The sequence below is a fragment of the Pan paniscus genome, chromosome 9 (genome assembly GCF_029289425.2).
Source record: "Pan paniscus chromosome 9, NHGRI_mPanPan1-v2.0_pri, whole genome shotgun sequence".
Taxonomy (NCBI): Eukaryota; Metazoa; Chordata; class Mammalia; order Primates; family Hominidae; genus Pan; species Pan paniscus.
The window spans coordinates 86,635,124-86,650,661 of record NC_073258.2 but is presented as its reverse complement, the minus strand read 5'-3'; the positions used below and the strand labels follow the sequence as shown (position 1 = coordinate 86,650,661).

The 15,538-nt window shown below is 38.3% G+C and overlaps 1 protein-coding gene across 50 annotated transcripts in view; it reads left to right on the top strand.

Moving 5' to 3' along the window:
• SYTL2 (synaptotagmin like 2) overlaps window positions 1-15,538 on the top strand; it is a 156,320-nt gene that overhangs the window by 122,654 nt on the left and 18,128 nt on the right. For 19 of the 50 annotated variants that reach the window (XM_063608718.1, XM_055093801.2, XM_034933488.3 and 16 more), the window contains 5 exons: window positions 45-116; window positions 6,958-7,059; window positions 9,076-9,129; window positions 10,389-10,436; window positions 13,418-13,512. In XM_063608718.1, the coding sequence (XP_063464788.1) occupies window positions 45-116; window positions 6,958-7,059; window positions 9,076-9,129; window positions 10,389-10,436; window positions 13,418-13,512 (371 nt within the window). Of the gene's footprint in view, window positions 1-44; window positions 3,981-6,957; window positions 7,060-7,196; window positions 9,130-9,234; window positions 9,685-10,388; window positions 10,437-13,417; window positions 13,513-15,538 lie in introns of those variants that run through there. The other 31 variants (XM_063608722.1, XM_008958446.4, XM_063608721.1 and 28 more) reach the window with 10 other exon arrangements.

Sequence of the window (15,538 nt, the reverse complement as noted above, 5' to 3'; positions counted from 1 at the left end):
AAGCATGCTCTTTTCTTATTTAGAAAAGTATTTCTATGTTGCAGATGAGCTGTCTCATTGTGTTGAGCCTGAGCCATCTCAGGTGCCAGGTGGCAGTTCTAGAGACCGTCAGCAAGGTAAGCCCCCTCCTCTCCCGGCTCTAAAAGCTAAGACGTCTTCACGTTCTGGTCCATATGCCACTGAGATAAAGAAGTCAACTGATGATTCCATATTTAAAGTTCTAGACTGGTTTAACCGAAGTTCTTATTCAGATGACAATAAGTCATTCCTCCAACATCCCCGAGGAATAGAGTCCAAAGAAAAAACAGACTCAAAATCACAGGTTGCTATTGACTTGGTGACAGATGACACTACTTTAAGAGAAAATGGCTCAAAGACCCTATCACCCAGCAAAATTGAATTGAAGCCTGTGAGATCTGACTCACCATTCCAAGCAGAGGGAGATATGCTGGTTTCTGAAAGTTGCCAAGATAATAATGTGAATATCAAATCCAAATTCATGAATTTGTCCCAAAAAGGCACCCCAAAGGAAGGCCCAGGTATATTGCAACCATTTGAAAGCTATGGCACCCCAAGTCAAGGGAGTAAAAATATGGACTATAGCCAAGATTCAAAAAGCCCAGGAAAAGGGAATGGGGCATCTCCTTCAAATAGTAACTATTCCTACAGTGTTCTCAAGGAATCTGATGCAGAAAACCAAGTTCCATGCAACACTAATAATATTGGCAACTTGGGTGAAGAAGAACCCAAGTTTCATGCTCATGAAGAAAATAGAGGACACTCAGAAGTGAATTTTGACTCTTCAACAGTTGTCAAAGAAGCAGGTTTGAAAGATAACATGAACGCAGAGAGAAAGAGCAAAGTAGGAAATACCTATATCCTGAAAGCCTCCTTAGAGCCAGAGAATATTAAGTCAACACCTGGGGTTGCCAACAATGGCTCTCCTTGGAAGAAGCCTGAGGTCCAATTCCAGCAAGAAGCTGGTGAGGTTCCCAAGAGCCAAGTGCAGAGAGAGAAATACAAAAGAGTGAGTGACAGAATATCCTTTTGGGAAGGAGAGAAAGCTGCTGCTAAGATAACTCATAAAAAACCCACATCTTCATGTAGCCAGGAACAACCTTCTGCTAAAGCATATCAGCCTGTGAAGAAGTCACAGGGTGTATCATCCATGGACAGTTTATCTACAGACCAGAGTGAATATAATCAGGCCATTCCCAAACGAGTGGTCTTAGATGAGGATGATCAAGCATCCCAGCTCTCCAATTCGTATTCCTCAAATAAATCTAAAGAGACCAAGCCACAAATAGCAGGTCCATCCAGAAACTATCTTTCAGCTGAGCAATCAGATAAAGTGTCTCTGTTTCAGAATAAGAAAAATGAGCCTATAAAAAGATCACAAGTGGCAGACAGTTTGCCTTCTAGAAGAAACATTACTTTACCAGCACTGCAACATCCCTCAAATGTCGGGAGTGAACGACATGCTGCATTGGAGAAAGACAGACCTCTAGTTCGTGAATCAAATGCCAACTTTAAAGTTATGTCCCTAAAAGAAAGAATGGATGAACCCAATGCAGAACAGGTCTATAATCCCTCTCAGTTTGAGAATTTGAGAAAGTTTTGGGACTTAGAAGCTAATTCAAACAGTAAGGATAATGACAAGAATATTACCATCACAAGCCAAAAAAATTCTGCACCTTTTAATAGGCAGAAACACAAGGAATTCAGCGACATTAAATTATCAGGTAAAAATACCCATGAAGCAGAGGTGCTTCTAAGCCCAAAAAAAGTTATGGCAAGAGAGGAAATGGAGAAATTAAATTCAAACAGCATACTCCAGGTGCTACCAGATGAAATCACATTTCCTTTGAGTCCACTTAGAAAGTATACTCATCAGTTGCCAGGAAATGAGACATCAAAGGAAAACGTGGAAAAGAATACGGAAGGGATTGTTACTCCAGTGTTTAAGGAAGAAAAGGATTACTCAGAACAAGAGATTCAAGAATCCATAATAAAAACCAATGTTTTGTCTAAAGACTGCAAAGACACTTTTAATGACAGCTTGCAGAAACTGCTTTCAGAAACCTCAACACCAGCAATTCAACCCTCTGGTGGAAAAGTTCATGGAAAACAAGTGCTTGAACCAAGTGTTTCTGAAAATAGGACATGGCCTCAAAAAACAGATTTTGCTGATACTGAGGAAGAAGTCAAAGGACCTGAGAAGATCATTAATGAGCATGTTGACAAAACAGTAGTTCATCCAAAGGTTAAACGGAACTCTTTGACTGCTAGTCTAGACAAACTCCTGAAGGAAGCAACTGGAACTTCACCCTCTCCCTTGCAAACCAAGTTGGCGCCCGTTATCACTGGAACCAACTCTAAGCTGGAAGAGGGGAGATTTTTTGGAAAAGGGATAGAACAGAGTCACAATACTTCAGCTGATAAGAGAGAAATACTAGCTCCTTTTCCAGTGAGAGATGAAACTTTTGGAAATACAGCTCTCCTCAAGAAAGCTGGAAGTGGTGAGTGCCAGCTAAGCACAGAGAATTTGATTCAGATGGCTGCAGAAGATTCTCATCCATTGGATCCAACTTCCCAGCTTTCCAGAAAGGGTTCTTTTGGGGATGTGGCCAGCCCTCCCCCAGATATGCTTTTTCCCCAGGATGCTCATCTTGTTCCCCAGGCTAGGGTACACCCTTCTCAAACGGAAATTTCGGAGACTGTAGAGAAAGTCATTCTTCCACCCAGACCTGTATTGAATGATGTAAATGCTGCATTACAGAAGCTGTGTAGAGAAGTATGGTTAAGTTATCCAGCTGGAAGGGAAGTAGGTCCTGGAGAAGTGAACCCAGAATTTCCTGAAGCAGTACAGCCAGTATGTAGCCCCCTAAATCCTCCAGGAGTGATATCACCATGGGCTACGATGGACACCATAGTTCCAGACAGGAAGGATTTTTATTCCTCCAATGTAGTTCCTGATAAAACTCATGAAGTTGGATCTTATTTAGCTGCCCAAATGTCTCCATCAGACCAGACGCTTAGCTCATTTGCTTCCATTGTTGCTCAATATGGCAAAGGCCTACCTCAGGAAGTGGAAGAAATTGTGAGGGAAACAATTATTCAACCCAAATCAGAGTTCCTCGAATTCAGTGCTGGCTTAGAAAAACTACTGAAGGAAGAAACTGAAACCTTCCCCTCAAAATATGAAAGTGATACAGGGAATCTTTCTCCATCAAAGTTAATAGGTAGTACAGAGGAGCCCAGGCGAGCCACTTCTGAATTCCATCCTGAGGAATTAAAAGAAACAGTAGAAAAGGCCGAGGCTCCGTTAATAACTGAGAGTGCTTTTGATGCTGGTTTTGAGAAACTTCTTAAAGAAATAACTGAAGCTCCTCCTTATCAGCTCCAGGTGTCAGTGAGAGAAGAAACTCATGAGAAGGAGTCCTCACAGTCAGAGCAGACCAGGTTCTTGGGGACAGTGCCCCATTTTTACAGGGCAGCCTCACAGACCTCTGAAATGAAGGATAAAAGTAATGGTTTGGAATCTCAAGTCAACCAATGTGATAAAATGTTGGGAGGAGACGCACTTGTGACTGATTTATTGGTAGATTTTTGTGGTTCCAGAAGTGGAGTTGAGATCCCTAGAACCCCACAACTTTATGTGGCTCATGAAATAGGGACCATTAAAACTGTAACCCCCCCAGAGGACAGGGACAGTGAAAGTGGGGTTGCAGGGGGACAAGGGACTTTTCAGGAACCTGGCTTTGGAGAGGCTTCTGAAGCAATTAGTGTGTCCAGAAATAGGCAACCCATTCCTCTCCTGATGAACAAAGAAAACTCTACAAAAACAAGTAAAGTTGAATTGACTCTAGCATCGCCATATATGAAACAAGAGAAAGAGGAAGAAAAAGAAGGTTTCTCTGAGTCTGATTTTTCAGATGGAAACACCAGTTCTAATGCAGAGAGCTGGAGAAATCCTTCCAGTGAGCATTTAAACATTTTTAACTCACAGTGAGTCTGCTTTATGGAATGCTGATGTAAAGGATGATTTTTTTTAATTGGGATTAATTTGATATTCTTAAATGATGTTAAATTCTTCTTACCACTTCTGTGTTCCTGAGACTTTCTTAATTAAAAAAAAATTTATATTTTTTAATCAAATGCATTATATAAAACAGCTTTCCTATAAGGCTGTTTCAGAGTCTGAGTTGACTTCTCTTTCATCTACCTATAGAACTTTTAGGTTTCAAAAAATACTTTTTAAATGACTTTTTGGGTTTGGAAAGTACCTTTAATACATTTAAGCTAGTTTTCCTCCTGGAAATATTTAGAATTTCTTCCTTAATTGGCAACCTTTATAGAAGTCTAGTAAGATTTGTCGCAAAGATGTGCCACAGATGGACACAAATTTCCCATTCGGGAGCAATATCTTACCACAGTGGTGGCTAAATGCTAGGGACAAAATACAAGGCCGGAACTTTCCTTCCCTCAGATACCTTGTGCTGTGGTGTTTTGTTGCCACTTTCTCCCTCTCATTTTCAATTATATGCACAATCTTCCCTTTCTAGAGTATGACTTTGGCCAGATGACTCACCTGATGCTACCTAAGGGCATTGCCTGGCCAGGTACATTTCTCTGGCTCCAGCCTTGGCTAAGTTGATGACCTGAATCGATCTCCACATTCATCTACATGAACGTGGGGGCATTGGTTTTGGCGGCCAGGCTGTAAAATGTAGGGCTTGTCTCAGTTTGCTATTTAATCAACATGTGGACATTTTAGCAGAGAAACCCCAGAGCAAATAGGAATGAGAAGCTACCTGATTAAAATGATGAAATGATAGAGAATTTTTTTGGCTGGGACATTTTAACCAAAGTTGCACAACTGATGTTGATTGCCTTCCTTGTAGTTTAGTAGAATTTGTCATTTTTTAGCTCCTTTTGGTTCCAGTGAAAATAGATAAGCTTTACTGAGTGGCTTACTTTGAGGTGTGGACTCCTTTGTAAGTAGCTATAGGGTCTCTTCTTGAACACTGACCAAAGAATCCACCTTTAATCCTGTTCAGTTAAGTTGAAGCTCCTCTAAAAAATTTTGTTGTTAATAAAAAAAAGAAAGAAATTGAAATATCAATCTCTAAAACCATACATATTTATTTATAAATCTCTAATTAAATCTCTAAATTTATTTAATCTCTAAAGTAAATAAATTTAATTAATTAATAATTAATTAATATAATGGCAAGAATAAAGCCAGCATGTTAAACTTGTTGAAGTAGGCTCTTAACTAAACTGCCCATGAGTTGCTAGTGTAAACTGACCCACAGGAGAAGGAGCGCTTGCAAATTTGCAATTATGTTAGAGACTATCATCTAATGTGTATCCCAGCATAACTGACTGAATAGTAAAAAGCCTATCCAAAAAGGCAGTGTTAAATAATCACCTAGGCCGGGCACGGTGGCTCACGCCTGTAATCCCAGCACTTTGGGAGGCCAAGGCGGGCAGATCATGAGGTGAGGATATCGAGACCATCCTGGCTAACATGGTGAAACCCCATCTCTACTAAAAAATACAATAAAGTAGCCGGGCATGGTGGTGGTGGCTGTAGTCCGAGCTACTCGGGAGGCTGAGGCAGCAGAATGGTGTGAACCCTGAGGCGGAGCTTGCAGTGAGTCGAGATCACGCCACTGCACTCCAGCCTGGGCTACAGAGCAAGACTTCATCTCAAAAAAAAAAAAAAAAAAAAAAAAAATCACCTAAACAGAGCCCAGAGAAGACATTTTAGAATAACAAGCCAATTAAGAAGTATAAAATGGTATAGTCATGATTTTAATTTAGGTTTATATACTCTAACCTAAATTATTATTTTAAAGCAAACTGCAGTGGGGGTGGGGTGAAAAATGAAGAGAAACCTACTATAAGGGTACTGTAATTTTGGGGAGCAAGCTAACACATTTGACTTGCGGCTGAGCTCTTAACTAAGCAATACCTCAGTATGCTCCTTTGGGAAAAATTAAAGGTTCAGTAGTCAAATACTTTTGGAAATGCTGGGCCATTATGCACAGAGAAGGTCCGCAGTAAGGAACATTTTAAATTTGAACAGAGAACATCCAAATCTAATTCATCTTAGAATCCATTTGCTATGGAATGTACTAGGCAGAACTGGAATGTATTTCAGGAAATTATTGTCTAGAGAAGTGGTTCTTAAATTGATTGATTCCTTAATCGAATCACTCATTGATTCAGCAAATATTTTGAAGTGTTTATTTCCAGCCACCGTTCTAGGCACTGAGAATACAGCAGTAATAAATGTCAGTACTTAAGCTTATTCATGATGGAGCCATTCCTTTTATAAAATAATGGCATTAGTAAATGATAGAGGCCTCCCTCCCGCAACTTTAAAATGCCTTACTAAAATAAAAATTTGACTATCCCATGTTATTTCCCAACATTTCATTGGAAATTATACTAGATCATGAAACCCAGAAAGTCTACAACCTTTGATCTAGAGAATGCACTCATATGTGTACCCAATTATACACAGATGTTAAACATCTGAATCCTGCCTTCCACGGTTTTGAATTAATTTTATTAATGCTCCTAGAAGTATTTCATGGCTGTCTTCAAAAGCTAGAATGTTAAATGGGAAGAGTCAATGTCTGGCATAGGACAAATCATATGTCTAAAATAGGAGTAAACAACTAAGAGATCACATTTCTATTAATGTGGTAATCTTGTTTTTGTAGGGTTTACGTTTGCAAATATTTCTTGACCAGGAAAATTATGTTTAAGAGCATATTAATAGTGGAGAAATTTTATTTTCTTCTGTGAAATAAGTGCTTCGTAAAGTAGAAATTCATAGCATAATGTCTCTTTTTAGCCTACCATTTCTATGTCCATATGTTAGAGGATTTTTTTTTTTTTTTTTGGTATTGTGCAGTGTTCATCGATTTTGTTTTATAACAGGTTCAGAAGAAGAACCCAGTCCTGTTTTGAAAACTTTGGAAAGGAGTGCCACTAGGAAAATGCCTTCCAAAAGTCTAGAAGACATTTCATCAGATTCATCAAGTGAGAATAAAGTTCGCCTCACTGTTCATGCCCCATCTAAGCTTAAAAATGCCTATGTGCTCCCCTGTAGCCTCACTGCATGCTGTTGTGCACTGCACCCTCTAATGGGGGCAGTTAACAGATGAAAATAACCTCTCCAAAGTGCGCTGAAGAGGCTCAACCTAAAGTGGCTGGAACTTTGCTTATAAAATAATATATTACATTTGGTTACTAAAACACTAGGTTTCCTTTAATTGAAGAATCCCAGTTTGAGTGTTTCTCAAGTACAGTGAGTTTCAAAGGATTGTGGTAGCTAGTAGTATTAGTGAAAATAGTCATAACTAGCATTTATTGAATATTATTTGCCAAAACGTGCCTAATAATTTTACATGTATTATCTCATTTAACCAGCACAAGCAACCCTATGAGAGGTGAATTATTGTTATCCAAATTTAAAGATGAGGAAAATGAAGCTCAGAAATGTGAAATGACCTTTTTAGTATTACACAGAAGATCTGGGACTCAAAATTAACAGGCTATTATCAAGAACATTTATGAAGGGACCACATTATATATGACAGCGTTGGATGTCCAGTGAATTTTGCATGATACAGAGTTGAATTAGTCCCTGGCTTCAAGGACTTTCCTTTCTCTTTTATCCCTTCTATTCTATTCACACTTTTCTTTTAGATACTGGAACTATAAGCCCAAAACTACTTAACATGAAAGACTTTAGGTACACGATTCCCCACTGGCAGCTGCTTTAATGGTGAAGGATTTCTTGAGTACTAGCAGAAAACATAATATATAAAGAGAGTTGTGTGCTAGACAAATGGACTAAGAAACCATGATTTCTTGGGGTTTTGTTCTTGCTATTTCCAAGCTAAAATGCACCCCTGGGATTGCAGATGGTCATAAGAAAAATTATCAAGTGAAAAGTTAACCACTGCCAAACTCATATGATTGAAAATTGGCCATTGTTATGTTTAGAATATTTTTTGTGCATTTGCAATTAAGAATAAAAAGTCAGAATTTAAAAATGAAAAAAAGAAAAGAAAAAGCCACTTCACCAAACATTTCCTAAAATTCACAGATTCCCAGGGGTTTGAAGACAGTATTCCCAATTTGGAATGTAGTCCTGACTATCCCAAGGATCTTGGAATCTCAGGGTTAGAAGGGATCTTAAAAATCACCCATTTTAACCTCCCCCCAATGCAGGAATTCTCTCTAAAGCCTCCTCAACAGGCGGCCAACCCCCATATCCGCCTGAATGCTTCCAGAGAAGGCGAGTCGAATCCTTTGTTGGACAGCCCTCATTGTTTTTCCTTATGTTGGTGATGGGCCTTGAGAAAAAGAAAAAAAGAAAAAAAAAAAATCTCAGAACAATTGGCCCATTTAGCAAACCTCTTGCCTGTGAAACATGGGGCTATTTCCATGGTGCAGCTTTAAAGTACTCAGGAATGTATAGGGTTAAAAAAAAATCACCATCAGCTGACGGGTATTCCTGCACGCTCCCTTCCAAATACCGATACCCACTCTCACACTAGCCTGCCAAGATTCCACTTAGCAGCTGGTCCCCAGTTACATCTCTTCAGTTGACTTCCCAAGCAAGCCTCCCAGAGGCATATGTGAATGATGATGCACACACACAAATATTTGTTAATGACCATGGGTTTGGGAAGGTGTTAGTCATGGCTAGCATCATACCCTTTACAGAAGAATAGAGAGGCTGTTGCAGCCCCGTGCTTTCTCCTGCTGCTGGCCGATTGCTTGCTCTGAACTAACCCTCTAACCCTTGGGAGTCTGTGTGCAGCAGTGATGTGAGCTGCATCCGGGCTGAAATGGGAGCTCCCGCTATGGCACTGGCTCAAGGAGCTTATCTAAAGAGAAAGTATTTTGGGGAAGACATCTTGGTTGCACCCCTCATTGCATCTTGACTAATTGCTTCCAACTCCGGGGGCTTCCAGGGACAATCTCATTGTTCTTTTCTCTCCAAGGGTCAGCCATGTTAACCATTTGTTAATTTCTTCTGAACAGATCAAGCAAAAGTAGATAATCAGCCAGAAGAATTAGTGCGTAGTGCTGAAGATGGTAAATATCTTTATGTATTTGCATGTCTGTCTTTGTATTAACTTCTGGGGTGATTTGGGCAGTCTCCGGGACGCAGCTGTTGGGTAAATAGAAGAACGTCATTTGCCACTATGTGGTGAATAGTGCCTAAGTTACTATAAAACAGTTCTGATTTGGTACATTTAATATAGTTTGTATTTTTAAGGCTTCTTCTGGTGATACTGTCATGAGGATCTCATCAGAGACCCTTGTGAAGCAAGGGTTTCTATAAATAGAAAATTGTATTTCTTTGGATGTGAGCTGATTTTTGCTACTCTGACTTGCAGAACTCTTTGTAAAGGCAGGAAGAGTGGAGTGAATTCCTGGGTTAAGTTATTCTTCTGTTTGATTCTCAAGTCTCAGCATTTAGATCTCTCTGGGCACAACTGGTAAAATCTTAAATTCAAAGGAAAGAGTCCCAGAACAAGGGTGGGAAATCGTGCCTCTGCTTATATAAATAACTAAATATAGACAGAGGGTGAAATTGATTCTGAATATAATGGAGCCAGAAGATCTTGAAGCTTGTCAGTGGATCAGGTATTACTTGGCTCTGTTATAAGATGAATAGTATAGTGGTGCCTTGGTTGAGGGAGAGACAGAAATGAGTCTGATTTTTATATTGCAGAATTTATGCAAATGTATAATTTGTATTTGCATGCTGGATTTTATTTATTTGTTGTTAAATCTGCCTTCACTATAATCATAAAAATGTGTACTCACTGAGCTTTCCCATATAAATGCAGCAACAGAGCTCCTTAAAGGTCATTCTTTACTTTTATGTAATCGTTTTGTCTTTCTTATTTTATGTTTACAACAACCTCACTGAAGTTGATGGGGCAGGGATTTTTATCTTCATTTTGCTGATAAGAAAAACTCAGAGAAATTAGGTGACTTTTCTAAGATCCTATAGTTAGTCAGTCACTGGGAGGGCAGGAAATAGAATCTCAGCTTCATTACTCCTAGTCCAGTGCTCCTTCCCATTTTCCATACTGTGGTCTAGTGAATTACAGGAAGGATGCTCCATATCTCTTTTGTTTGATCCCAGATTTTTAGTTGAACAGGAGACCTTAAAGAGGCTAATGAAGAACAGTCACAGTGAGGAATGGATGAAAGCAAGATGAAAACCTGTCGGATGTATTCTGCTGTCTCAGTTGTGAAACTGACATTTGAGCTTTACTTTCATGTCTCTTTAATCCTTCTGTTAAAATGGTATTTATTCTCAATGTTGCCCTCCTGAGTAGATGAGAAACCAGATCAGAAGCCAGTTACAAATGAATGCATACCAAGAAGTGAGTAGCAGGATCTTTCTCACAAATGACTAAACATTCCACTTTACATATTAAATATACTGAAATTACTAACCCCATTAATAACACAGTATTTATTATTGGCACTAAACTCCTGCAGCTTGCAAAGCTATTTCATTACGATAAGGGTTTTATTGAAAACATTTTACTATTGTCTGTGTTGAAAGAATGATTTGTGGTTCCACTGAGGGAGAGTTGTATATTAAATATATATATATATATATTATTGCTGATATTATTGTGCTTTTGTCAGTCTCTATGCTGTTTGAATCTCTGCTTAAAAGCAAGTTGGCACCTTCTGATTTCATTTGGTTTTTATGTTGCAGTATGATTTTGAGTATTGGATCTCTTGTGGCCTCTATACAAAACTGTAGATGTGAATTCATTTATAACTTATTTGGACCTATGAAAGAACTGTTAGAGTATGTGCTTCTCTCCATATCCATAAAAGCAAATCTTATTATGCCCAGGGTTTAAACTCTGAGTTTCAAAACTGCCTTGAATGGTAAATGTTCTAAGTATAAACCAAGTGAACAAGTGAATCTAAGAAGTAAATGTATACCTGTGGTGACTAATGCCCATCTACTAATTAATGTCTATCATCAAGCAAAGATAATGTTTGTTGGATCTTTTCTGTTCAATCTTAAGATTACTCTACTTAGCTGTGACTGCTATCTTAAGGACAAATAACACATTTAAAAAGTACTCAGATGGCCTAGTAAAGCATGCAGCTGTGTGTGTGTGTGTGTGTGTGTGTGTGTGTGTGTGTGTGTGTATGATTTTTTAGCTTCTCGGTTTCACTCTGTTTCATAAACCCTAGGCACTGGGGGTATGAAGATAATGATACACATGTCTACCCTCAGGGCCACAATATTTTAAATAATAATTTCCCAACAGTCTTTGGATATGCTAATAGGGCTTAATGAGGAAAGCAGCTAAATGGAGGAGCCATTAGATAGAAAACCAATGTGCTGATGGCTAAAAGTCAGTGACATGTAGTGGGAAACCTGAAACTTTGCTTATGAGGTCCTCCTGCTAGCAGTGAAGGTGCTGAACTTTGGCACATGACTTGACAAATTCTTAAGAACTGCCTAGGAAAGAAGAGAGTCCAGGCTTCAGCTCTTGTGAGTATGTGCTCTCTGTCTGACTATTGCAGATGAAACAAGCCTTCTGCCCCTAAGGGGTGTTAGGTAAAGGGGCTTTTCCAGTTACTTTTGAACTAGGACATATTTAATTTTGAGCATCTTATAATATCTTGCTATGTTTTGTTCAAAATTTAGTCTGTGGAGTAAAAGCAAAACACACATAGACATATATGCCTAAATATCTGTATCTTTATTCATGATCTCCTAATTGGCTTAGTTTATTGGTCAAGGCACATAGACTACTCCTGTGCTGAACTCTGGGTAAATTAATTTGTCCCTTTTTTGTGATATTTTCCAAAATGACTGTTAGTGCCTTTTCACTGGTAAAGAGTATATTCTTACCACAAAAATCAAATACATGATCCAAACACAAATGATGAAAGCCCATAAATCTAAAATTGATTACATTTGAGTAGTGGGTATAATTGAATTTGACCTTCATAGCATCATCCAACAATATACTTTGAAAATAGTAGGGTGCAATGTTATAACAAAAAAGTTTTTGCATTCTCATTGGACCATATCGTGGGACCTAATCTTACACTGCTACCAGTATAACTCTCCCTAATATACACACATTGTTGTTTCATGGGAAGTGATTAAAGTAGGTGTCATTTTAGTGAGACACCATAAATGCATTCTGATGTGCATTTACCTATGGGAGCCTAAGGATAGGTGAAAATTGTTATGTGAGCAAGGATATCTTTAGTACGTGTAGCTAAATTTTTAATTTTTCCTTCATTAGATTTCTTTAAAGATGAATTTAATGTTTAAGCATGAATTTGAGTCTTTTGTGTTATGTATATAAATATAATTTGATTTTTACCTATTTTCTTAATATCTCTTATAATGATAAAGTCAATGTATCTGTTTCACTCACAATATAATTTAAGATTCTTTATCATATGATATTTATTAGATTAGAAAATACTTACATAGAGCTTACTCTGTGCTAGGCACTAAGTGCCTTGGAAAATATTAACTTATTCATTATAAGAGCTGTGATTCACCATAAGAAAAGCTTAGATGTTGTGATTCTTAGAAAAAGAAGAAAATAGTTTTCTAACTAGGTGTATGCAAATTAGGATTATAATTTATCCTCTTCTTGTACCTTCTACACATATACTTTCTATATCAGAAAGAAGACATATGGTACATTTTCTTATTAAATTCTTAGAGTACCCTAACTTTAACCATTCTAACTTTGCCTTGGGATATTGAAAATTCTGAATCAGTGAGGTATCTAAATAATTTATATTTTCAAAAAATAATGTTTATTTTATAATTCTGAGTGTAAAACACTATCAGAAAAGTAATCCTCATGCTTACTAAACAAACCTACTGTAAGACACTCAACAACCAGAACACTTTTATTATTGAGTTGTGTACAAAAATCTTGACTGTCCAGATGAAATAGTTTTTCAGCCTGCAGTGTGTTAGTGATATATCTCAAGGAGATGAACCAATAAAGTACAAACTTTGTGGTCTGAAGCTCTGTTGTGAAAAAATAAGCTAAACCAATTCACACTGACAGTATAATTTGATTTAAGTTCAGCTCCAGTTCAATAAAAACTAATGTTTTTAAAATTAACTTTGTTTTGTATTTGGTTCAACTCCTTGCTAGTTCTCTCTATATATAATTTATAAAAACTGCATGTTGCTAATCTCATGATCCTGTGCATGTGAACTACTCTGCCTTTAACTTTTTTACAAAAACATGTTTGTTCATAGATTAAATAAAAGTATGTTTTCAACTTAATGTCTAATGTTTTCTGACAATTGTAAGAATAATTTTGAAATGGAAATGCTGCTGTTTAGTTTCCACAGTGCCTACACAACCTGATAATCCATTTTCTCACCCTGACAAACTCAAAAGGATGAGCAAGTCTGTTCCAGCATTTCTCCAAGATGAGGCAAGTTTGTCTTTTGTACCTTCAGAAAAATGGAGACAGAGGGTTGGAATTGCTATGCCAAGGTTGGTGTGTTTGTATTCCACTGTGGCAGAGATCAAAGGGGTCAGAAGGACTGGCCCTTGCCTTTCAAGTCAATAGAAGTAGTGTTGTTCATCCTGGAACAGGGAAAGGCACATCTCATTTGACTCAAACAGTAACTCCTTTTGGTTAGTGAAGTCAAATTGCATAGATTTGGGAATGTGACTTTTGTTTCAAAGTTAGTACAAAATAAGAAATCCAGGAAGGTATATGAACTGATTATTCCTCTGTAGTTTGGAGTAGACTTGATTTGTGAAAACTTAATTTAGGCAGCATGACTAGTTTGAAAGTGTTTGTTAATAAAGTAACAATGACACATCAAGCTTTAAGGAGTATTTACTGGGTGCCAGGCACTTTACATATATCATTTAATCCTTCAACAACCCTAGGAGGTAGGCACCATCATTATCCCCACACATTATAGGTGAGGAAACTGAGACTAAGGGAGATTAACCTCACTCAGCTAGAAGGGGGTTCAACCAGGACTGGAGCACAGATCCAAGTTGCCTGCTGTTAACGACTGTACTATATACTGTACGGTCTTAAGAAAGCACATGACTATAATTTACTATTCATTGAGTACCTAATATGTGCCAGGTACCTAATACTCATTCTGTCATCTAACTCTTACTAACTATATGTGGTAAGGACTATTTTCTTCATTTTACAAATGAAGAAAGAGCCGCAGAGAGGTTAAATAACTTTCCCCAAATCCAATAGCTACTGAAGAGTAGATCTAGGACTTTAACTCAGGTCCTTTGACTTAATTAAGATTCCATGTTCTTGCAGTCAGGTAGTTAGGAGCCTAAGCTTTGGAGCCAGATATCCCTAGTCCTGGTTATGATACTAATTTTCTGTGTGATCATGGACACATTCAGTACCTTCTCTGAGTCTGGTTTCCTTGCACCTACCACGTGAGGTTGTGGGGTATCGGTAGGATAATGCAGGGAAAACACATAGCACAGTGCTTGGCATATAATGAGTACCTGGTAAATGTTAGCTGCTACTGTTTGTAGTTTTGGTCTGATTTCTAACGGTGAAATAAAAGGCTTCATTATCAAGAATTCTCTTAGTAGATGGAATGTTGAGGAAAGCTCTGGGCAACACATAAATTATATTCTGTCACTGGCCTGGGCATCCTTTTGTCCATTCTTGGGCCTTTGATGAACTGTATCTGCAAATATTCAGCCCTTGCCTATGGTTAAGAGCACATGTTACAGTTTCCTTTGGAAAGAATCACTCATTCTTTGGAAGTAATTCATTAGCTAGAAGCCAACAGTAGGCATGCCATGCAGTTCAACCATATAATAATATGAGGCCGGGCATGGTGGCTCATGCCTGTAATCCTGGCACTTTGGGAAACTGAGACGGGCAGATCCCTTGAGGCCCAGGAGTTCGAGACCAGCCTGGTCAACGTAGCAAAACCCTGTCTCTACTAAAAATTCAAAAAATTAGCCGGGCATGGTGGCTCATGTCTATAATCCCAGCTACTTGAGAGGGTAAGGCAGGGGAATTGCTTGAACCCGGGAGGCAGAGGCTGTAGTGAGCCGAGATTGTGCCACTGCACTCCAGCCTAGGCGATAGAGTGAGACTCTAATTGAAAAAAAAAGTGTGTGTGTGTGTGTGTGTGTGTATATATATATGTATGTGTGTGTGTGTATATATATATATATTTTCGAGGCAAATTATATAAGTTCCTGGTTTTTAATTTTTCTCCTTCCTTCAGTTTTAACCTGCTGTCTCATAGCTCCACACAGAAGAGAGTTCAAATCATCTGGGTTTGTGTATCAGAGATGCCAGAATTAAGCTCTATCATTTTGCATGGGGTATAGGGTTGAACTAGGTATTAAAGAAAGTGGAAATGCAATCAGGCCTTGCTCATCTGTTCCCTTTGAGACTTATCATCAGTCACATTTGTTGAGTGCCAGTTACATGTAAAACACCATTC